Source organism: Saccostrea cucullata, unplaced genomic scaffold, assembly GCF_032062105.1.
Source record: "Saccostrea cucullata isolate Sc308-1 unplaced genomic scaffold, CSIRO_AGI_Scuc_v1 ctg274, whole genome shotgun sequence".
Classification (NCBI taxonomy): Eukaryota; Metazoa; Mollusca; class Bivalvia; order Ostreida; family Ostreidae; genus Saccostrea; species Saccostrea cuccullata.
Window position 1 is genome coordinate 83,694 of NW_026936286.1, and position 25,857 is coordinate 109,550.

General features: G+C 31.8%; 1 protein-coding gene across 1 annotated transcript; it reads left to right on the forward strand.

Moving 5' to 3' along the window:
- On the forward strand, positions 1 to 25,857 carry LOC134245247 (uncharacterized). Its single transcript, XM_062727539.1, has 7 exons — positions 1 to 209; positions 10,751 to 10,996; positions 21,500 to 21,598; positions 21,859 to 22,000; positions 22,164 to 22,239; positions 23,624 to 23,771; positions 24,517 to 25,857. The coding sequence occupies exons 1-7, from the start codon at positions 42 to 44 to the stop codon at positions 25,309 to 25,311; spliced, it is 1,674 nt and encodes a 557-aa protein (XP_062583523.1). The 5' UTR covers positions 1 to 41; the 3' UTR covers positions 25,312 to 25,857.

Genomic DNA, 25,857 nt, shown 5'->3' on the forward strand with positions numbered 1-25,857 from the left:
GCAAGGAACTCCATCGAAATCAGTTTGCTTTGACCTTAGCCATGGCCTCAATGTTTCAACCTAGCAAGACATTAAAGGAAATTCGGAAACAGTTAAAACATTTAAACCAACAATACAGAGAGGAGTGTAAAATTCAAGAGATAGACAATACCTCTGAAAGAAATAGTACCAGTTCAGAGCAGTCTAATTTTACGGGTTTTCCCAAAAAGGTATGTATTCTTCTGACTAAGAAAAAAGCATTTTAGAATTCCTTAAAAATTAAAGTAAAGGTATTGTTTTTGCTTTCTAAAAATGCATATTTCTTTGAATTCAAGATAAATTAATTGTTATTGTATACAAATTGAATACGGACAATGTTTAAGTAATTATTAACTTTAAAAAAAAACAAAATTTCAGTGCAATTTTTACTTTTTAAATATTTAAATAACACTTCAAATGCTTAATTAGTACAACAGAAAATATCAAATTGAAAATTTTATTTATAGTATGTTTTTAATTTCATCAAAATATCGTTTTATTTGAAACAAAATAACATAAAAATAGCACTGTTTAAAATATTTGATTTATGATTAATTGCAGCCCGGAGGACCGGGTTGCTCTATAACATATAAGTTTAAGTCTTATTGTATGGGGATTGAGGTGGGAGAAGTTATTCAGAATTAAAGGTTTTCTAATCATTAAAAAGATTGTTAATCAGAATATTTTTTCCCTTTATAAATTAAGAGATACACAACATATTTACTTCCAGAAAGTGAATCTGTAAAATATGTATGTTTTTTCATATTTAATATATAAAGTTGCGTATCATTTACTATCGAAAAAACGACAGGTCCCTTTTTTTAGAACATCGAATTTTGCTTATCGCATAAAAATGTATCTTTACCCAGTTCGTGTTTCATATTCTCAAAGTGAAATATATTTTTGAAACAGGTGATGCATGTGTCTGATTTTAATTTAAATTTAATGCAGCCAACAGTTACTTGAGGAATTGATAAAGTTTAAAAGGGTATCGTTTTTGTTCGATTTTCATCCGACTATATGTTCTCAAAGTATTCTCGACTATCGTCTCCATCATTTAGATGCACTCCTTTTTCACACGTATCGAAGCGGTTTGATGACCAAGACTCATTTCCATTGTTTTCTTTATTTATTATCCGGGCTACAATTGATGGTTACATCAATGTTTTCTTGTTTTATTTATGTTTTAACAATATTTTCCTTATTTTTTCAATATGCAATTAAAATCGTTAGCTGCATTTCTCTATGCAAAATTACAATTTGTAATTTTTTTTTATCAGGTTTACGATTGCTAGTATGATCTTATAATGTTACATTAGATACTAAGTAGACAGTGTTCTGTAGTCTGTTATAAAACGGGACCTTTCAAAAAGATGTTTTATGGTTTGGAATCAAATAAAACGAGTAAAAAAAGTTGTCTTCGTTATGATTAACTTGTTATGAAATATGACCATTGCGTAGTATTTTTGCTGACTTACTTGATACCAATTGTTAGGCTATTTTTTTCATACTGAAATTGACTACGGAATGTTCCATTTATCTAATCAATACAGAGTCGATCAATTTAGGTTGCTTAATAACTTCTAATAGGGACCGGATCCGATTTCTTGAATGTCAGGGGTCTGTGTTTATGCTTTTAGTTACAATATACATGTACATGATTCTGGAACATTAAAAGTTAGTAATACAGTTAGTGGTCATAAAGCAACTTATATATATATTCACCAGAATATAAATGTAAATGCGGCATAAAAAGGTAAAATTTGGAACTATAAGCATGCAGATTTAGAATTCGTTAATGATTCAATTGTACAATGCGACTGGAATAGTCTTATTGGTGATACAGAAAGCATTATTACTGCAACAGCAAACTTCACAAAAAAATTTAGTTCTATTATTCACCAGTGCATACCCGAAAAAACTGTAACCATAAGGCAATATGATAAACCATGGATGGACTCTCTTCTAAAGAAAACTTTGCGTATTCACAATAGGCTAAAAAAAATAGCAGAAAAAACATAAAGAGAATCTGATAAGGAAAACTTTCGGAAGGTAAGGAATAAGTTTAATAATATGAAAAAAATGCTATTAAAAACTATTATGATATATTGATTCTCATCTTAAGGATGCTAGTCTGAACAATCAAAAACTATACTGGAAGTTACTGGAAGATACTTTTCACATTAAACCAACAAATTAAATTCCACCTATTCAGTTTACAGCCATAATGGCACTGAAAGTTTTGCATTTTCAGACATAGATAAAATAGAGCTTTTGAACAAATATTTCACATCCATTACAGAATTAGATGACAGTAATCAGGAGCTCCCAAATATAGTGTCAAGATGTACGGATAATTTTCCGCATATAAAAATACAAGAACAGGAAATCATTGATATAGTTTCTATTGTTCCTGTTAATAAAGCCGTTGGTCCTGATTGCATCAGCCATAAAATGTTAAAATCTTGCAAAGAATCTATCTCAAAACCTTTATGTATACTATTCAACAAATCCCTATCACTAACAAGAGGCCACCGGGCCTTATAGGTCACCTGAGTATCATGCAACAACTTTCCAACAATTGAATTTGGTTTGTGTTTTAAACCAGCTGAGGCCATGAAATCCACGATTCAAAAAAGCGCCATTGCTTATCATAATTATACACTTAGCAGTGCTTACTAGATAGTTACTTAATACCCATAGGTAGATCAGAGTAACTAAGAGAAAATGCACTTCCATTCTAAACCAGTTGTGCACCCCACCCCACAGGAACCACTGACACTGGGGCCACATAATAAATTTTGAAAATTTTATCATAAATGTTATTTCATCAAATGTGGTTGATTAATTAATACTAATAAGCAGATTTCAAAGCATTAATTTATTTTCAAACTATGTAAAAAGATACCCTTGACCCAGGAGGCATGAAATGAACCATTTTGCTGGACGCACCTTTCTTTATCATAAATATATATATTTAGATCATTGGCATAATACCCAATTTACAAAGGAAAAGATTTTCAAAGAATTAATGTGTTTTCACTATATAATCAAAAGAGCCCCCCCCCCTCCCCTTAAACCAAATAGAAAAACACTGAACAGGGGCCATGAAATCAAAAATTTGGTTTTCTTGGTCATTATAACTATATACTAAGTTAGTTTATTTAATACCTAGGAGCAGAGGAGAAAATTTTAGAAAAAATAATGCATTTTCAATATACATAATCAATAAAGCCCCACCCTAACACCAGAACCCCTGACCCTGGGGCCATAAAATTCACAATTTTGGAAGAGGCACTCTTGCTCATTATAACTATGTACTTAGTTAGTTTATTTAATACCCAGGAGCAGAGGAGAAAATTTTTGAAAAAATAATGCATTTTCACTATATAATCTATATAGCCTTACCCTAGCACTAGAACCCCTGACCCTTGGGCCGAGAAATTCACAATTTTGGAAGAGGCACTCTTGCTCAGCATAACTTTGTACTTAGTTTATTTAATACCCAGGAGCAGAGAAGAAGATTTTCAAAGATTTAATGCATTTTCACTATATAATCAATACAGCCCCGCCCTAACACCATAATCCCTGACCCTGGGGTCATGAAATTCACAAACTTGAAAGAGGCACTCTTGTGCATTGTAACTATGTACTTAGTTTATTTAATACCCCAGAGCAGAGAAGAAGATTTTCAGAGATTTAATGCATTTTCACTATATAATCAATAGAGCCCCGCCCTTACACCAGAACCCCTGACCCTGGGGTATATACAATTTTGAAAGGGACATTCTTCCTCATCATAACTATGTTCTTAGTTTATTTAATACCCAGGAGCAGAGAAAAAGATTTTTAAAGAAATAATGCATTTCCAATATATAATCTATATAGTCCCGCCCTAGCACTAGAACCCCTGACCCTGGGGCCATTAATTTAAAAAAATTTGGTAGAGGACTCAATGCTGATTACAATCATGCCAACAGTTTGACTGCTTGATGTCCAGGAGTAAAGAAGAAGATTTTTAAAGATTTCATTAATTTTAGTGCTTTTGGCCCCACCCCTCAGGCCCCGGGAGGGGAGGCGGGGACCATTAAATTCCCAATTTTTGTTCCCTTTCTCCCATAGATGCTGTATACCAAATTTGGTTGAAATTGGTTCAGTGGTTTCAGAAAAGAAGCTGAAAATGTTGTTAATATTACACACTGTTGTTACTGTATAAAAACGGAATATAGGTCACCTGATGACTCAATGTAAAAACATTTCCAGACTCCTGGAAACTAGCACATGTTCTTCCACGACCCTTCCATCACTTCAAACTATAGACCAGTTTCTTTGCTGAGTTGTATAAGCAAAATTTTTGAAAGAATCATTTCTAAGCATGTTTACAATTTCTTGTATTCACATAATATATATTATATATATATACCAGGAAGGTTTTTTTTTTACCAGGTCATTCCACAGTATATCAACTTTTAGAAACATATTTTGTATATTAAAAATCTGATGAAGGTAAATTCTAAGTTTATATATATTTTGTGATTTATCAAATGCATTAATAGTGTCTGCATAAAGGCTTAAGGTATGTCACTCTGTCAGGTTTTTTGAAAATTTTTCGTCAATTAATTTTCACTGTTATATTTGTTACTTATCAAAATTCGATTTTTATAACATTTTTGAGTATTTCAAAAGTTGTAAATTTTTTAACATGGGGATTTCTTGAAAAAGCGCCAAATTATCACATCTTTAAAATATTTTTTGTATTTCTGCCCTAGAGATTTCTTTTTCAGTCAAGTAGATGAAAGTTATTGCGAAAAGCCGCCAAATTTTGAAATTTCAAAAAAGTTGACCATCTAGGATTTAGGGATAAAATTTAATGTCCAATACCTCTAAAATTGCCATATTGCAGTATAAATACATATCGGTGCAGATAATATATCGGCGCAGAATATTCTTTTTGTAAAAAATAGCAATATTTAGATTGCTAATTTATATTTTTCTGTCATCAGTTTTAGTACAATATCCCGTCTTGAATGCTCAAACTTTGCAGCGTCAAAATTGCTCACAGCACTAAGAACAGTGGCGTCGTGAAAGCCATTTCCAGCATTTTTTTTCCTAATTGGTGTAGTAAAATCACATTTTTGACAGAAGTCGTTATTTCAATTTTAATTAAAATGACCCACAATATTTTTACTTCGCACATTATTTTAAAAAGCTGCGCAAAGTCATGTGACTCGAATCAGCACGTAAGTCGTTAAAAAATTAAACATGTATGGAATTAATGGTTATTGCTAGATTGGTTTTTTAATAACAAAAGAACACAACAAGTCATGTACAGAAATTTTTTCCTCTGCAGGAAAAGTCACACAATAATTTACGCGCATTAATTTGCTTGTTTTTTTATTGTAAATATTATGTAAATGATATGACTGAAAATATGATATTTTTTGTAGATTATTTGCTGATAAAATATAATTCTTTACAACAATTAACTAATAGAGATCAAATTGAACAAAAAAAAAGTCAATCTAAAATGTAATGTAGAAATGGTTATTGGATGCACACAGAAAACCCAGTGTTTTTTAATTTAAAAAATGTACATCATTTTCTAAATTGTTTTTTGACAATTGCCAATTGGAATATGTTACAGAACACAAACATCTTGGGATACTTCTGTCATCCAACTTAGGATGATCTGATCATATTGATACCATTATAAAGAAAGCACACAAAAAAACTTGGGCTTCTTAAAAAACTAAAATTCACTGTGTCAAGAGATATTCTATCCCAGATGTATATATCTTTTGTTTGACCACAACTTGATTAAGCTGTTGAAGTTTGGTCTGGATGCACAAAAACAGACAGTGAGAATCTTGAAGAAGTACAATTATTTGCTGCAAGAATAGTTACTGGACTTATTAGAGAGAAATTCATTATATTTGGGAACAGGTTGGGAACCATTGGAATATAGAAGAAATAGGGCAAAACTAATAACAATGGTTAAAATGCACAATCATTTAGTACCTACTTATTTGCAAAACTTAGTGCCTGATACAAGAGGCAGTATTTTAGGATACACTACCCGGAATTCTTTAAATTATTCTTTGCCAAAATACAGATTAGAACTCTATAATAAATCATTTATTCCCGATACTGTTAGAAAGTGGAATTCCCTTAGTCTTAAAACAAGGGAGGCAACTTCTATCAAAATTTTTAAAAACTATCTGCAAAATAGTAATGTAAAACCTCAGAAATATTTTTCTTATAGAAAAAGATTTTTGAACATACCAGTAATTCATACAAGATTAAGACATAATTGTATTTTAAATTCTGACTTATATCGCTGTAACCTAATAACCAGTCCTAATTGTTCTTGTGGACTATTAGAAGATGCATATCATTTGTTTTTTGTTTGTAAATATTATGTAAAAGCAAGAAATTCCTTCATGAATAAGCTATTGTCATTTAATTATTTACATGTTATAGATGTACATTTAATGCTATGGGGCGATGATTCTCTTACTATTGAACAAAATGCTGAACTTTTCAAGACTGTTCAAACTTTCTTAAATGAATGTGGTCGTTTTTCAAAATAAGTTTACTTTTTTTTGTCTTATCATCTCAAATTATATTTGAACATTTAAAGATTTTATTTATTTTTTTCTTTCTATTGCTACGATATATACAGTGCATGTAGTAGACCATATGTATATATGGTTTTTTTTTTATTTTGGCAATTTTACAAAATGTTATATTAGGAGAGGACTATCTTTACTTTGTCAATAAAATAAGTTCAATTCAAGAGTAAATAATAGTAAATTTAATACGAGAAACAGTCGTTTCATAACATTCAGCGCCACATTTATGTTTCATTCTTGAAAAAAAAATCCATACAAAAGAAATACTTCAATAAATAAAAAAAATGACTTAGCTTTCGTCCATTTTAAGGACAGATGATACAAACAAATTTTTTCTTCGAAAAAGATTTAATATCATGATACTTGGAAAATAGTAGTAATATTTCAATAAAAAAAACAAATTTTTTCTTAAAAGTGTAATGTAAAAGAAAAATATACCAAGCCAGGTGAATATTGTGAGGAAAAAACAAAATGACAAAAAATTAGCAATATCATATAGGCTGATTTTTACCATTTAGCATTTTCTAATAAAATTTACCTGGCTTGGTATATTTTTCTTAAGTTTATATTACACTTTTAGCACCATGGTAACATATTCTGAAATTTGTTTTCACCTGTAAACCTTTACTAAATGTGATTTGTCTATATTTGTTTTTTTAATGAAATATTACTAATATTTTCTAAGTCTATTTCATTTTCCAGTTCTTAGGAGAAAAAATTCTAAGAACCATCCACTTTTCTAACTTGTGACATGATATTAAATCTTTTTCAAAGAAAAAATTTGTTTGTATCATCTGCCCTTAAAAATGTACTTTCAGTGCTTTACTTTTTTTAAAATATGGCATTAAATCAAAACAATCTTGATTCTGATCAGGATTCACTGAATTAAAAAACAAGATGTGTTTGTGAAACACTATGCGCCCGGCGGCAACAAAGTTAAGAAAACATATTTTTAGCATATAGATCATAGTCAAGGTCACAAGGTCATTGATCTTGGTATCATTTGAAAGAACTTTATCAGTGAAGTATGTAGGCCTTTCAACTGCTGCTAGGGTTCGCTGTTATGAACGATAACTCGTTGCTGAAACTTGTTTAGATCAGGTCCGAGGTATCTAACTGTTTTTACGCAAGTCAGTTTTTAGCATTTTCCAAGTGTTTCTTTGCTGTCAATAGAATCCAGTGATTTTAAAATTTAGCACTAATGTTAGACTTATTTACTGTATAGTTGCGGACACCGTTTAATTAGATATAAGTAAAAATTTTAATTAAAATAAAAAGTGAAATCTACATGTACCCTCCTTCTTAGTTCTAACCTGATTAAATGTTTATACTCGGTCGTTCTTCGTTCTAGGTAACACAAATAAGATAATTAATTGTTGCATTTACTTGTAAAAATATATATATGTATATAGGAAGCGCAAAAGTGCGCACAAAAAAACATGTCATTATATTTTCTTCCTCATAACAATCGACAAAGAGAGTTAAAAATATTGAATATAGTCTGTTCCCCATTCATTTGACCCTGTTCTTTCTGGTAGAGTAAAGACATTCTCCTTCTTTTGGTCAACGCTTTTGTGTACAAAACAATGTAAGGAACCCTTTTGTGTACATAACAATACCAATGCTGAAGTAGCCTATATGTCATTCCTATAAACGATAACTCATAAATCGGCACTTAGTTGGTCATTTTTCACACCTGAGTTACCTGTCCTTAAAACACAACATTGTACAATTCAATTATAAATAATAAAACTTTTTAATGATTCAATTAAATGTATACATAAGTTATTATCTTTTTAAATAATTTCATGTACCTAAAAATCTATCAACGAAATGTTGTTACTGTATGTACAACTTGAAAAATTAGTTGAAAGGCCTAAAGTATGCATACTAAATATGAAGTCTCTATCTCTTATAGTTCAAAAGTTATGGTGAAGGTTAAAAAAAATTTTTTTGCATATAGGACACAGTCAAGGACACAAGGTCATTGACCTTAGTGTCATGTGAAAGGGCTTAATTAGTGGTGTATGCATACCAAATATGAAGTCTCTATCTTTTATGGTTCAAAAGTTATGGCGAAGGTTAAAGTTTGCAGAAAAACTATTTTTAGCATATAGGTCACGGTCAAGGTCACAAGGTCATTGACCTTGGTGTCATTTGAAAGAGCTCAATTAGTCGATTATGCATACTAAATATATAGTCTCTTTCATTCATAGTTTAAAAGTTATGGCGAAGGTAAAAGTTTGCAGACAAACAGACAAACAGATAAACAGACAGACAGACAGGACAAAAACAATATACGCCTCGGATCTTTCGATGCGGGCGCATAAAAATATTAGTAATTTGTACTTGGTACAGCTGTCGCCGGTTTAAAAGTTTAATATATGGAATTTTTCTTGATCACACGTAAAGTTTACAGACTTTAAAAGTTCAGGAACCTGTATCAAAATAAGATATTTTACTAATGAAATGCCGATAAAGGAGAAAACTAGTAAAACTAGTTTTACATAATTTTGCAGTAAGCTCAGTGTTTTATTTTCACCATCCGTAAGTTTTTTTTAGGGGATTCAGATAATGAATTGGGTGTTATTAAAAAGAGACACACAAGGTTTAAGGCGTACAACCAACCTGTAATATGGATCTTATTTAAATGATATTACGGTACACTGCTCAAAGCAAACAGTTGTTAATCAAATATGGCTTCTTAATCTTGTCTCACTGGCGTGCGATTCTATCCAAAGAAAAAAGATTCATAACACCTGCGATCTAAACGGGAATTTTACAAGAGTACAATTTATCTTCTTTTTTTCCTTTTTCAACTGCAGTATTAATAGCATACCATCCATCACTGTCTGTACTGTATATTCATAAGAGCCGTAATACTTTTGTTCGATCAACACCGGTACAGGTGAACTTTAATTGTCTAAATCTAAACCATTCATTCATTTTTTTAAAGAAATAATCTGTAGAAACTTCTTCTTCTCAGAGTATGAGGTTCTGATTTTAGGTTTCTATTATGATATTTTGATCATTTTTTTTTTCAAAAAATTCATGGAATAAAATATGAGGTTAATGAATAGAAATCGAGCTCAAAAGTTCATTTAAACAATACCAGTTGGAGGAAAGAATGCGTGGATCTCTAAAGACATCAGAGATGGGATTAAGTGTTATGGAGGAGTAAGCATCCTTCGTCGACTGGCTACATCCTCATTGTGCACGTGCACAATGTCATGATCGGGGCAAACGGAACAATTCTTAGACAATTCAGTGTGACATTTGACTTAATGATAGATCTCGACTATTAAACTTTTAAAAAATTTTACGAGACTGTTGATTATTTTTTTATGCTTGCTTCATTAACTTGTTTGGAAATGGCTTGCCTCGAAGTAAAACTTGTTCCTACGTAAAGCCCTGAGGGGATACTGCAACATAAGTAAGGGAAGAAAGTTTATGTCATCATGTTTGTTATAAAGCTTGTTGTAAGGTAACCATTACCGCCCGTTTCAGGTAAATTCTTTGTCAAAATTGTCATCAAATGAATTATGAAGATAACGGACAGAAATCAAAATCCCATTGGAAGAATACTACTTAGTTTGGCAAATATTGACCTTTAAGACATCAGTGGTGGGATCAGGTGCCATAGAGAAAAAAATCATATCCTGTAGACTGGTCACACTCGCCGTGTGTTCTAAAGCATGATCGGGCAAATGGAAAAATCTGTAAACAGGTCTATATGAAATTGACGGTCAAAGTGAATGAAGGATAGAAGGACAGACACAGAGAGACGTATAGTTGAAAAGGAATGTATGAGATTATCTAACTGTTAATTATTCAGTTTTGATAAAAAATAAAGATTCAGTGCCGTTGAATACTACATGTTTTAGTGATGTGCTGAATTAAACTCTTGTTTCCTTGGGTTGCTTAAAAGCTTCAATACTAAATTTTAAAAGATTGGTATGCAGTAATTTTATTCTTATGTAGAAGGACATGTGTAGACAAAATGCTAGGGCTTCAATATTTCAAGCAGAAATACTCATAAGAAATAAGTTTAAAAAATTTAAATATTCAATTATTGCTCATATACTTGGTTTATTTTATAGAAAGCTCAGGAAGAGGAAAAATCACTTGATGCTTTGGAAAATAAACCAAAGTTTGAACCATTGAATATCCAGACATTTTTGGAAGAAGCATGTGAATGTCCTGTTGATTTATCTGAGCATGTTGAATCAGTGATTACAGCAATGATGGAAAACTTGGAGGACAACCCACTGGCAGCAACATCCCAGGAGCTATGTCAACCTAATACAATCAGGGAGGGTGAAGAAGAAGAATGTAGCATTGAGCAGGTAAAGCAGAGTTTTTAGATACACTATAACACTGTGCATGGAAATTAAATTTTATGCATATTTTTTCATTGCTTAAGCAACTAGTAGTATATTTGACATGCTTTGAATATCCTCTGCTTCCCTACAAAAAAAATTCTTCTTTATATATTTTTAAAACATTTATGACGACATGAATTATGAAACAAATCTGATGATTTTGTAGGTTTTTGATATGACCCGTGAAGTACATGTATAATGAATTAAATGTTAAGGACAGCGGTGTAGCAACCTCTAATGATAAAACGCCGCTTAATGATACAAACAGCATTAAGCGTTGCAATTGCAACGCTTAATGCCATAAATTATTGCATTAATAGCTGACATTATCAACCGCTAATGCTAAATCGCCGCTTAATGACAGAATTATATCATTAAGCGTCACAAATGCAGTGCAACATCGACGCTTAATGAAACAAGCAAATATCGACATATTCGACGCTTAATGATACACACTAGTGTATCATTAAGCGTTGCAGTTGCAACCCTTAATGAAATAAGATTTAGAAATCGCTTATAATTTCTAAGAGAAACACACATCCACCTTTCCTGAACAATGAGATATCACTTGTCAAAATATTTATATATGCCCTTGTGCTATATAAATGGTAATTATTGAAGTTTTACTGTGTTTTCTATCTAGTCAAGGGAACGTCTTGAAGCCCCGGATATTTAAGAGACAGACAGTCAGATAGCTGGAAGAAAGAGATACAAACAAAGGGATAAATAAAATGATATTCAAATCCTTTAAAAGAACCATTTTTTTTACTGAAAATACATAGGCAAACAAGCAATTAAATTCCTTTTAATTTGATACAATGATTTGAATATCATATTTGAATATCTTTATCGAAACTTTGTATTTTAGATTTGATACAGCTTAACACATATCACTGTTAATGTTTTAGATATACGTATCGATATTTTCACTATTGCTTCGTTTCTCCACATCCGAAAAAGAGAGACATAAATATTGACAACTTATGTTTAAGGATATATAACAAAGAATACAAGTACATGTAATACAAAGAATAATATATATTGTGTTGAGAAAAAGGTTCATATATGCTTTAATTGTGAGCAGTGTTACTTGAATACATCACTGTTGCATGATTATTTTAGAATTAATTTTGAATTCTAGTATATATCAAATTACAATATATATATTGACTGAGGTTGAAGAGGCTGTTTTTTTTTAAATTCTAAATGACGCATATTTCATTTGTAATATATTTTTTTTCTTTCGATATATAAGACTAAGTTTACATCTGACTAATATTAGAATGAAATAGATTTAAATGAATAAAGTTCTTTTTAGGTACAGGATAGACCCTCTCTATTAATACTAGTATTCATCAGAAGTATTTCGTTCACTGCAAATGGGTATTGAAAGGTCCGACTATGCTATACTTGCATTAGTTAATACTTTAATGAGCTACAAAATATTCTCGTCTCATGCAACTACGGCCAGAATGGGAGAGGATCATACATTTTGACCGTGGTTAGCGACGTTCCAAAGTTTTCACTATAGCAAATGAAAGTTCCAAAGTTTTTACCTTGGTTCTTTAGTTAATTATATTAAACTATAATAAACTATATAGTTTTCCATAGAATTTTTTTTGTTAATGACATGTCCGCTATTTAACGTCAGCCGTGAGTAAAAAAAAAACTGTCTAAATTTCAGACTTATAAGCAGAACCGACTAACAGGCGAGTATAAATGGTACATGTATACCGAAATAAATCATTCTTTACTGAAAATTGCAGTGGAGACACACTGAAATCTTTCTAGTTAGGAATAGAATTAACAACTTTTGAATAATATAAGAAATTATTCTTTCTATTTATTCCAAACATAAAGTACAATGCTTTGATATGCTTGGATTTTTGGTATTTAAGGCATAGCATTCTTGGCGCTACATAATTAGATGTTAAATCGATCCCACTTGGTCACTAGCTCATCTGACTCTATACATATAAAGTAGCACAAATGCAAGGAAAGAAAGAAACACAGAAGTCTTTCTGTGTGCTGTCTAGTTGGCAAAAATAAGCACGAGTTAGAGTTCTTATTGCAATGACATTTATTTAATTTTCATTTTTATCGTTATAAAAAACAATACTTTGATTGGAAATAGTTACTTTAAGACCCTGGGTAGCACATGTAATTTAGATGATAAAAAGAAACTTAAGTTGCATATAAAGCAAATCTGTGGCAAAATTTTCCAGGTAAAGGGGAGGGCCTCAAAAAATGGAAAATAAAAATCCCTAATCTTACCAAAAACATTAAAGAAATATTTAATTTAAGTAGGATTCTTCTCTGGTTTCTGACTATATGGAATATTCAAATTATATTTGTTGATATGTCATATATTTAGATGTAAGAGGTTTAAAAGACCATATATTTCTTTCCTCATCACAATTATACAACTTGAAATAGAAATGGTAAACTACGTTTGAAAACTAGCAGGGACTATATTTTTGGCGGAATGGTGGCGTATGAAAATATCTTCTTTTCTGCCTATCAGAATTATTATAGAACATTGAATTTAGTTATGATTTTTACGCAATCAAAGACTAGACGAAATTTTCAAATGTAAGTTAAATTACTAATAAGGGACTAAAGTTTCAAAATATATCAAATATACAAGATTTTTCACACATACCAGAACTTTGTTTGCTTTTAAATGCTTCAAATCCAAGTATTCAGATTTGAGCCAAAAATCCGTAAAAAGTGTTATCTTAGAAAACGATCAAAACTATTAGTTTTTGTATCATTTTGTACCTTTATGTGCCAACTTTACTATATGTGAAAGTTGGAGAGATTTGAATATAGAAAGCATATAAAATTAACTTATAAATCCTAAAAAATTAAGAAAAATAGAGGATATTCGGATTAGCAAATATTCATTTTATTTAAATTACCCACGTCAATTTGGTAATATCATCTTAAAGGCCCTATATGGTAGTATCTTTTTATGCAAAAATAAGAAAAAAATATCTTTTGAACTGCAAGTAGGGATCGCATTATTGGAAACAGTAATTTTTAGTTCTACTGGTCAGAGACTAGAAGAGCTTATGCGATGGTAATGCGTTCGTCCGTCTAGCTGTCTAGCTGTCCGTCTGTCTGTAAACAATTTTTTAAAACGCTACTCCTCCTATAGTTTTGATCTGATTTCAATATAACAAATTGGCACTTTTTCAAGAGATACAAAACATATTATTAAGGAACGTGTCGTCTGACCTCAATGTCCAGGAAAAAGGTAATGACCTTGACCTGACCTTGCCTCTAATATTAAATTTATTCTATCTGATACCATCACTTAGAAATATTGTCCTCTTGATTCTGAGAACATTTTATTAATTTTTAAATACAAGAAATGTGAGAAGAATCCTACCTTAACCAATATAAAATATTTATTAATGTAAAATAACCCCTACCCCATCCCATCCCGACGCTTACAAACATACTTTGTCTCATTAGTTCTCCTTAAATTGAAAACTTCCATTAAACTACAGCGTAGTTTGATCGGCTTTTTTTAAATTTTGATGAGAAGGTCGGTGATGTTACATTGGACGACAAACTGAAATTTAGAGGGTTTTTTCACGGCTGGCGTAAAAAAAACCGAACATATCCTTTAAAAAAAATACCACAGTTAACTATTGTTTACTTTAGTTAACTATAGTATCAAAGTAAACATTTAGAAACATAAAAGGAACAGGACCATTTCTCTAAAAGAATAAAGTACAAGAAATGAACATGCATTAATAGAGAGGGTCTCTCTTATACCGAAAAAAGAACTATTTATTTAAATCTATTTCATTTTAATATTAGTCAGATGTAAACTTTCACGAAACTGATAATAGTATATGCCAGTATAGTCTACTTGCATGCCAAATTATATTACAATCTGACTAAAACTGTAGAAGGATTAGCATTTTGAAAGTACATCACGGAAATTTTCTATTTTAGTAACCACGGCAACACCGTTGATCGAAATCACAAACCGATATCTTTAAATGTAGTCTACATGTGAGCTAAGTTATTTTGAAATCAGACAAAAAATGTTGGATAAGTAGCATTTTATTATATTATTTCTATTTTTAGTAACTAAGGCAACACCGTTCAAAGAAATCAAAAATCGATACAGAAATTAATAAGTATATTAGTTAGTCTACTTGTGTGCCAAGTTATATTGAAATCAGACCAAAACTGCAGGAGGAGTAGCATTTTGAAAAATTGTTTACAGGCAGACGGACAGACAGACAGGCAAATATACTACAAAATGGAGTATGCGTCATTTACAATTTAAAAAAAAAATCAGCTTCATCAACTTCATTCGACATGTATTTTACAATTTGATAATTATATACATGTAATAGTTTTCAAAATTGATTCTAAAATAATCATGCCACAGTAATGTATCCATGTAAAATTAATAACAAATAAAGGATGAATGAACCTTTTTCTCAAAATAATGTATCATTCAATGTATTGCATTCATTTGTATTCTTTGTGTTTTATATACTTAAACATAGATTTGGAGAAACGAAGCAGATTAATACGGAAGCGTATTGCTGCCACTTGAACAAAAAATATTGTAAGTCGTATGTTCGAGTTAATAAGTCATACGAACGAGATAATAAGACGTACGTAGGAGAAAATAAGTCCTACGTACGACATACTAAGTCGTACGAACGAGATACTATGTCGTACGTACGACATAATAAGTCGTACGTACGACAAGATAAGTCGTACGTACGACATAATATTAAGTCGTACATACGACACAGTATTAAGTCGTACATACGACATAATAAGTCGTACGTACGACATAATATTAAGTCGTATGTACGACATAATAAGTCGAACGAACGAAATACTAAGTCGTACGAACGAGATACTATGTCGTATGTATCACATAATAAGTCGTACGAACGAGATACTAAGTCGTACGTACGAGATAATAAGTCGTACGAACGAGATACTAAGTCGTACGTAAGAAATACTAAGTCGTATGTACGAGATACTAAGTCGTACGTACGACATAATAGGTTGTACGAACGAGATACTAAGTCGTACGTACGACATAATAAGTCGTACGTACGACATAATAAGTCAGAACGTAGCTGCAGAACTGTAGCTTTATGGTTTTGTATATTAGTATTTGATCATATATTAATTGCAAATGAGCGCACTTTTGGGAAGAATTTTTTACACTTTCTAGCTTTGGACTATCACTAATTCTAAACACATTCTTAAACCAATTTGTATATTTTATCAACCTTCTAGCCCTTTATATTCGTTTTTTAGGCGAAAAACTCGCTTGATTTGAATTGACTGTTGGATTGCAGAAAAGTCAAATCAAGCAAGTTTATCACCTCTGTCCGATTCGAACTTGGGATTTTACATAGTTTATTTCATATTTATTTGCAAAACTGTTAGTTTGTTACAATTCATAAATTATAGTCTAGGAAGGATAAGATTTTTTTCAATGTAATATATTGATTTTACCCGTGACCCTGCCTATTTTCAAAGCCTTATTAATTTTGGGCTTAAAATGGCATTATCAAGAGTAAATGGCTATTTAGGATATCGTCTAGAAATCCCGAAAGAGTGTTTAAATATAGAGAGAAATTATAAATTACTTTGATAACAACAAGTTGCGAGTTGTCTTTTGCACGTCAGTCAGTCCGTCAATCCTTTTGTTATTTCTTTATTTTTTTATAAGCATAAACAGCTGCATAAAATTTCATGAAACTTTGTAGATAATTAGGACACAATGCACAGATGTGCATATTACTAAAACAGGCACGTAGCAATATAATTGTTTAAAATTTGCATTAAAAGGCCGGTTGTCCCTCACCCCGCTTTGTGATACAGTAAAGTAAAATAAGGGTAATGTACAAGTAGTATTTTATGGGGGGTTGTACTGAAAGAAGTTGGAACTTTAAAAAGCCCCCCCCCCAATAATATTTTCTTTTTAGGGCAATTTTTCACTTTTTAACTTTTTCAGGTAAGTTTTTTTTCTCTTGCTGACCCCTTTCCCCTTTCAAAAACGATGCTACGTCATTGCAAGAAATTTTAATTTCTTTGGTTTTCTGGGTGAAGACTTTGTAAGCGCAACCCTGCTTAAGAGGGCGGGGGAGGGGGTTCGGGGTTGGTTCGTGGTCATTTTAGACAATATTGCTCTTTAGAAGAAAATGATCAAATTTAACAGCTGAAATAAATCATTTTTTCTTATCAAATGATAGTTTACATCTTTTAAAATCTAAATAGCATACTTTCTGTTACGGCTTCCAGATCTTCAAGCTGATCATATACGTAAGACCTGTAAGAAAAATGTTATCTTCGTTTAGTAGATAAATAATCTTCTTAAAATCAAATCTAGAAGACATTCTGTCCTACTTCTGCGATTTCATTTTAATCAATTCGTTTGGAAACTTTTCCGAGATTAAATGTATTAGGTTATTCACGCATTTTATTGTTCGTTTGTTTGTTTTTTTTTTTTTTTGTTTTGTTTTTTTTTTTTTGGGGGGGGTGTACTAGGATCAACCGCATGTCATTCATGTGTTGTGTGTTTTTTTTTTTTAAAGGGGGGGGGGGGTGTGCATTTGTGTGTGACTCCTTCAACGAAAGGAAGAATGAATAATTCTTGCCTTCAAACAATGTATGCTTACACTGTGAAATATTTTTAGAGAATAATATTTATGACCCACATTCTCAAAAATGTCGTTTATCTCAATTGAAAAAGAAATCATCAATAGAGGAAAATGAAATGAAATACTCATACCTGTTTTTATATAGAAGTAAACGTATGTCACCAATTGATTCGAACCAGGCCACTATAAAAATGTTGAATGCCAGTCTCAACACATCCGAGCTTTTCTAATTAAAAGGATATTAAACATAAATATAACCATATAATTAAAGAAATTTTTTTCATTTTCGGGGTTTTTGTACTTTTCACCCACGTCGGTACCCCCTGAAAAGCTTTGTTCAAATAATATTCCTTCGATAAAAACCTATCAAAATATCAGATTCTTTGAGGGGTGGACAGGGGGCTGCTTTGGATGAGACGTCTAAGTCAACATGTAAAATTTATTTTTTTTACTGTTAAATAGATTAAAATTGCATTTGTAAATGAAATTTAGGTTCTTTCGTTTTAGCAATCAAAAGCACGACAACTATTGGCATGCCCATCTATTCATGATATAAAACATGCTATAAAGAAATCCGGATAACCACATATTATATCGTTTGTGTAACATATTTTATCTTGTAAACATGACTACCAGGGTTAATGTTATCTCGTCCGTACGACTTATTATGTCGTACGTACGACTTAGTATCTCGTTCGTACCACTTATTATGTCGTACGTACAACTTTGTATCTCGTTCGTACGATTTATTATGTTGTACGTACGACTTATTATCTCGTTCGTAAGACTTAATATTATGTCGTACTAACTACTTATTATCTTGTACAGTGTACGTACGACTTATTATGTCGTACGTACGACATAGTATCTCGTTCGTACGACTTAGTATCTCGTACGTACGACGTATAATCTCGTACGTACGACTTAGTATGTCGTACATACGACTTAGTATCTCGTACGTACGACTTATAATCTCGTATGTACGACTTAGTATGTCGTACATAAGACTTAGTATCTCGTACGTACGACTTACAAAAATATTTTTTTCAAGTGACAGCAATACACTTCCGTAGATTAAAAATACAATTATAGTGAAAATTATAAATTTATTCCTCGATACGTATATCTGAAACGTTAACAGTGACATGTGTAAAGCTGTATCAAATCTATATTTAAATATATTTTATGTATTTTTTGAGTATTAAAATCTTTGTATCAAATTAAAAGGAATTTAATTGCTTGTTTGCTTCTGTATTTTCAGTAAAAATGGTTCTTTTAAAAGGATTTGACTATCATTTTATTTATCCCTTTGTTTGTATCTCTTTCTTCCAGCTATCTGACTGTCTGTCTCTTAAACATCCGGGGCTTTAAGACATTCCCTTGACTAGATAGAAAACACAGTAAAACTTCAATAATTACCATTTATATAGCACAAGGGCATATATAAATATTTTGGCAAGTGATATCTCATTGTTCAGCAAAGGTGGATGTGTGTTTCTCTTAGATATAACAAGCGATTTCTAAATTTTATATCATTAAGGGTTGCAACTGCAACGCTTAATGATACACTAGTGTGTATCATTAAGCGTCGAATATGTCGATATTTGCTTGTTTCATTAAGCGTCGGTGTTGCACTGCATTTGTGACGCTTGATGATATAATTCTGTCATTAAGCGGCGATTTAGCATTAGCGGTTGATAATGTCAGCTATTAATGCAATAATTTATGGCATTAAGCGTTGCAATTGCTACGCTTAATGCTATTTGTATCATTAAGCGGCGTTTTATCATTAGAGGTTGCTACACAGCGGACTTCTATGAGTAAATAATTTAATTTATTGTATGATTGAATAATTTCCATCTCTCTGATTGGCTGAGATCCAACTATGTTAGAAAAGTACCACGTTGTATTGACCTGCACGTGACGTTCCAGGTGAATACAAGGATTTATTTCCTCTACATTGATCTAAAAATAGATCGGGAAATTCCAAATTGATGCAGATTGCTTTAGGAAGCTATTTAAACGACTATATGCCTTATTTTTTTTTATGTGAACAAAACATTAGCAAATATATATTTTCGGATGAGGGTGGTAAGTGGGGATGCAGGGGACCCCCCCCCCCCTCCAACACTTTTACTGAACAATTTTTTTTTTACTTTTTGGAAGTCAGTTTTCCCTGATAATACTCCTTCCTTTCAAAATCTATCCTATAAAAAAGACTGACATTATATATTTTTTCATGGCAACTAAAATTGATGAAAAACATTTCAAATTGATACAACTAGTAAGGTTTGTTTACATTTTAATTCTGCTTCTCTCTTGTATTTGGCAAGGACTTAATTAAATGCAAACAAGTAATGAGCTGTATCATTTCATCATTGAATCATATAATAAAACAATTATTGCTCTTTTTTTCGGTCAATACAATGATTTAGCCATCTTCGAAGTACAATATTCACCTCGCCCTTCGGGTACTCCTCAGATGGCTAAATCATTGTATTGACCTCAAAAACAGCAATAATTGTATAATATTTACATTTGCAAATGTTTTCCTTTATATAACACTACTTAGAGCAAGCGTATTTATAAATGTATAAATACAGGTACGGGGTCAAGAGGTCATAGATGTGCGTATGGATAAACGTTCGACGTAATTTCTCAGTGACGTCATAAAGGGTCGACGCGCGTTCAGTGGATTACATACATGCCGTTGGGTTTGAAAAATAATGCATTTCACACGTTAAAAGTCACAATCAGGCAAATTTAAATTATGAATAAGTCACAAATGTAAATATAAGTAATGAGGTATCATTTTTTGAGTGTTATTGGGATGTAAAACGGGTTGGCACATGATCAAATCTTCGGGCTTTATGGGATTTGATCACGTGACCAACCCGTTTTACATCCCAATAACACTCAAAAAATGATACCTTATTTCTTAATTAAGTTATAACACGGCATTTGATTGAATAAAAAATGAGTTTATATCGTATAACATAAGTTGCCTGCGTCACAATGAGTTACGTCAAAAACTATTACTCCGCTTGATGTTACTTTAAAATATGCTCAATTTGAAGCCATTTTTGGAGGAAAAAATGTTTTATTGTCTTAAACTTTTTTTTTAACCTCTGCATTACGATATAACATAACTTGGGAGAGTTTATAAAGCGTAAACTATCCCAAGATCACTGAATAAAATAAACTTCATTCCTTAATTAATTCAATGAATAACAAACTGTTGGTCCGATATAAGGCTGTTATATTTAGAGTATTTACCCTAAGGTCTTATAAACTTTTCCTCCTTTTTCTTTGGGCATTTGTATCATATAGAACCAATGACATCGTCGTTTCTGTGGTGGTATATTTATGCCATCCACGTAATTTTTGTCAACATATCATATCGTGTCAAGTCAAGATAACTATCTCGTAAAGTGATGATAACTTTGAGGTTTGTCGTCAAACACCGACTTTTATCTTGTACAGTCAAGATAAGCTTTCGTATTTTTGCGATAGATATCTCGACAAAAAGAGATAATTCATCTTGTATCGTGACTTAAAGCTTTCTCGTCATGTCAAGATACATCTAGCTATTGAAACAAAATGTGATAGCTTATCTTGACTGGACAAGATATAAAGTCGATGTTTGTCGACAAACCAGAAAGTAATCATCACCTGACGAGATAGCTCTCTTGACTTTACATGATATTCTATGAGTATGTTGACGAAAAATTATATGGATGGTATAAATATGCCACCATAGATTACTAGTTTATAAGAAGTCAATTTCTTTATCATTTGCTTTTTTCAGGTTGCCCCCCTTCTCGGTGATGTCATCAATTCAGTTGAGATTGATTCATCTTATGACGAAGACATCCAGTGCATTGAAGAAGCCGTGGCATGTACAATTGTAGGTTAAACAGTAACTAATCTCAGATGACATAATACAGTAACCAGTATATCTAATTGTTTTCTTGAATTTGCAAAAGATAGGTCATATTTTGATGTCCTTTGGGTATATCAAATATGAACTTTTCTATCATAAAATTTCATGATTACCCCGTAAGTTTTTTTTTTATTTTTTCTTATTTACGCGTTAAAGTTTCTTATGAAAAAATCTGAGGTCTTAAACTTTTTGAATATGGAAATATTGATTTTTTTTTAATTTAGAGCAAAGTAAATCAAAAACCATCTGTTGGTGCTATGGACAACTCACCTTTGAATGACACTCTTCCAAACGTTACATTTCTGTCAAAGAAAGAGGAACAATTGTGGAGGAAAGAGAGAATTAGAAAAGACAATCATAATATTAGTATGTTGAACCTTATATGTGCTAGGAAACTAATTATCTAAATATTTCATTTTACCTGTATAAGTAGCCTAAAAATGATGAAAATATTATTTAATGTGTTTATTTCAACTGCATTTGCTAATTCCAAATACATTTATGATCTCGTTTTAATGTCTTTTAACAGTCGAAAGAAGGCGAAGATATAACATTAATGACAGAATTCAAGAACTGGCCGCACTTTTACCACCAACTGTTCATCCGTGAGTATTTTCTAAGTCGTTCAGTAAAACTCTTACTTAAGAAATAAATAACAAATTTATAAACTTCAATGGGAATTGAAGTGGGTCGGTCACGTGATCAAATCCTGTGAAGGCCGAAGGCCTTCTCAGAAGATTTGATCACGTACCGACCCACTTCAATTCCCATTGAAGTTTATAAACTTGTTATTTATTACTTATATATACATTTGAGACAGACAATTGAATAAATTCGATTTTAAATTATTGCACTAACCGTCCGTCGTAGATTTTGAAAAATGAGGCGAGGCGTAAATCGGCTTGTATGGCGGTTATGCTTCGAATTTAATAGGCTAAGGAATCTATTTCGAAGGGAATATTCTGTGAAAGGCTACTTGTGATCAATAATAGTAAACAGATTGTTGTCTGGGAATATTTTTATTCGTGAAAATTGATAATCGATGCTGAAAAGACACAAGAAACACGTCCGAAGTTTGTTGATAAAAAGTTGGAGGAACTTCGGTCGCCGGAAAGGGATGGGTGGTTCCGATGGATTGAGACACTTGTCCGACCAAGTTAATTTGCAGTTTGATCAAAAACATTCTACGATTTCAGTAACTAAAGGCATACTTACCGTAAAACACTGATAAACACGGAGACACTGGCGACAGCTTTACATTGAACTACGAAAACGCCGAGGTGTTTGGCAGCTGTTCATGGCATGGTTGCAATGATATTTTCCAACAGATTTACACATTTATCGTGAGTAGAATTTAAAGATAAAATAATAGTTTATCATGAAAATTTAACCAAAGGTTTACCCAAAAAATAAGGATGAACGTTGGAGACTGTGCAGCTGACAAAAGTGAAGAAAAATGTAAACAAACGCTAGCCTAGTTTGTCTATGTACACAGGTTTAATCGATAGCCAAAAAACTGTGTGAAATACTTGTTTACATTGTAAATAAAATGATTATCATTTTACTTGCTTATTTTGTTCATTTTTATACATGAAAAGCAAGTAGAGCAGGTCATTTTATAATTTATGTACCGGTAGATATTATTGCGCCGTGTGATTAGGTCACGTATTGACCTCTGACCTCTGACAAACTTCATACAGAATTGAAGATATTTTCTCTCTGTATGTTTATATAATGGAGAGATACCACAAATGTATATATAAAGTAATGAGGTATACCAAATATTTGTAGCTTAACCGTGTAAATTGTTCACTTTTAACATTCATCGTATTACATTTGATTAATTTTTTTTCCATCTTTCTGACGTACGTTGCTGAATCTAAACTTTATGAACTGCAGGAATTGTTCTTAATATATAAAGAAATCAAAGTAAGAAATATTAATCTGATCTAGTCATTGACTGTACTTTATCTTTGCTTTCATTTTCAGATCAATGAAGTTGCATAAAGGTTCAATTCTGAAAGCATCAGTTGAATATATAAGGGAACTGAAAAAAGACACATCTAGGCTTATTTCATTTGAATCCAAACGCAAAACAATGGAGACAAAGTACCAGAAAATGATGATAAAACTCTTTGTAAGTACTTTCAGATATGAATGATGGCAATCCAACCTTTTGAATACATTTTTAAGTGCAAGGTAAATAATTTTATTCTAATTTTAAAAAGTCTTATAGAATTTATATAGTTAGACTTTCAAATTAACTGCTCACTTTAAGTTACATACCAGAACTTAATATCTTCTTTATGGCAGATAGAGAATAAACTGGCAATCAATCTTTAATATTTTGAAAGCTAAGAGGCCAGTATTCAGGTTAAAATGTAAAAAGAATATAGGCACCGCAAAGCGGAGCACCCCCCGCAAAAGAGCATATATATGAACCAAGGTAGCATTCTGCATCGATCCCAATGGAAATTACGACACTTCCTTTACACATACCAGGAAAAACTAACCCACTCACCAACAGATACAAACGCGTTACTAGATCTCCGACCACTCCGTTACGAAGGGGTTAAATGATACTAAGAGTTTTAACTAACTTTTACATTATGCGTGTGGTATTTGAGATACCGATGTTCGAAATACCAGATTCAATTGTATAGCTATATTATTCAGAAAAGGGAGAACTTCAAGTAGGATACGAGAAGTGGACAAGACATTAGATTAGGTCACTAAATTTATTATACAAAATAGTAGATTTAATACTTACGCATTCATAGATATGCATAGAGATGCTGGTTTTGTTCATGTCTAGGAGAAATTCATTTCTTATGATGCCTCTTTTTTAATTAAAACAGTCATATTTTATCTATCTATTTCAGCAACTAGAACTGGAAATAAAACTTTTCGAATTAAACGAGGAAACACATATTCAACAGAACACAAAGAAAAGACCCAAAAGAAATCACCCTGAATTTGATGCAATGGTGGAAGGTATGATGAAGAACACATTGCAACAATCAAAGTCCCCAGAAAAATTATCACGTTTATCATTTGATAAACTTGCAGCGTCAAACAGTGAAAGCGAGGGTAAAAAGACGGTGCCACCTCCAAAAAAGATTTCGAGAAATCCTATCAAAACAAGATTTTCAAAGAACAGCAATAAAAGTAACAGCTCCACTCTACCAAGTGGCAGAGCAACGAAGCTGCAAATGAAATCCCCAAAAAGGTCCTCTAGCCTTACGTGTGAAGAATATATTGTCATTGATGAGAAAAACTATCCTGAAAATCAGCAACTTGAATATCATGGAGAACAACTTGAAATGGTTTATATGATTCCCAAACAAACAGACACGTTATCAAACGAACAAGAAGATTTTTCAAAGCATCATCTTTCATCCACGTCCGAATTAGACTCTGAACAATGCAATCTCCTGCTTGATTTATTTGGCTCAGGTCATGTGTCCTTATTTCAATCCGAGACGCAGCCATGTTCCACCGTGTCTTCCGTCTCTTCAATCGTTCAGTCAGAAGAGGACTTCTCGTCTCCTATCTTGTCGCCTGTCACCCAGACGACAAACATGTTTGAGGGATTGCTTAGACCATGTGACAGAACCTCCTCATCTTCAGAGTCACATTCTTTGGAAAGTTCTATCGAGAGTTCAGGGACACATTAAAGATTTTAATATAAAATGCACTAATATTTTCAATTTAGAGAATCTTTAAATCCGATGCATCAAAGAAAATTTAATTAATTATTGAAATTATAAGATAAATTATTGTATGAAAATTGATTTGAATTCAAATAGAATGTCTCAATATCGATGAAGACAAAAACCATTGTGAATATATCAAATTATGTTTTATGAACATTGTCAGAAACATTTTAAGAATATGAATTCATTCATGCCACAGACTTTTAAATTTCAAAATTTCTGGTCTGTCGATAGTATATGCATATCTTTTGAATCATTAAACTTTACAAGTGTCCAGTTTCTGGCACTACTATAACTTCATACAATAATTCTTCTGCTAACAATGTATACCTAAATTGGAGAGAGAGAGAGAGAGAGAGAGAGATTGTTTCATTTTGTCATTTTTAGCACTGCCGATTTTATACTGTATGTTGTACACTGCCAGAGAGATATTTTATGCAAAAGAAACTTATGTAAATCATACGCTATTGCATAGTTTAATTTGCTTGTATTAAACCACAAAATTCA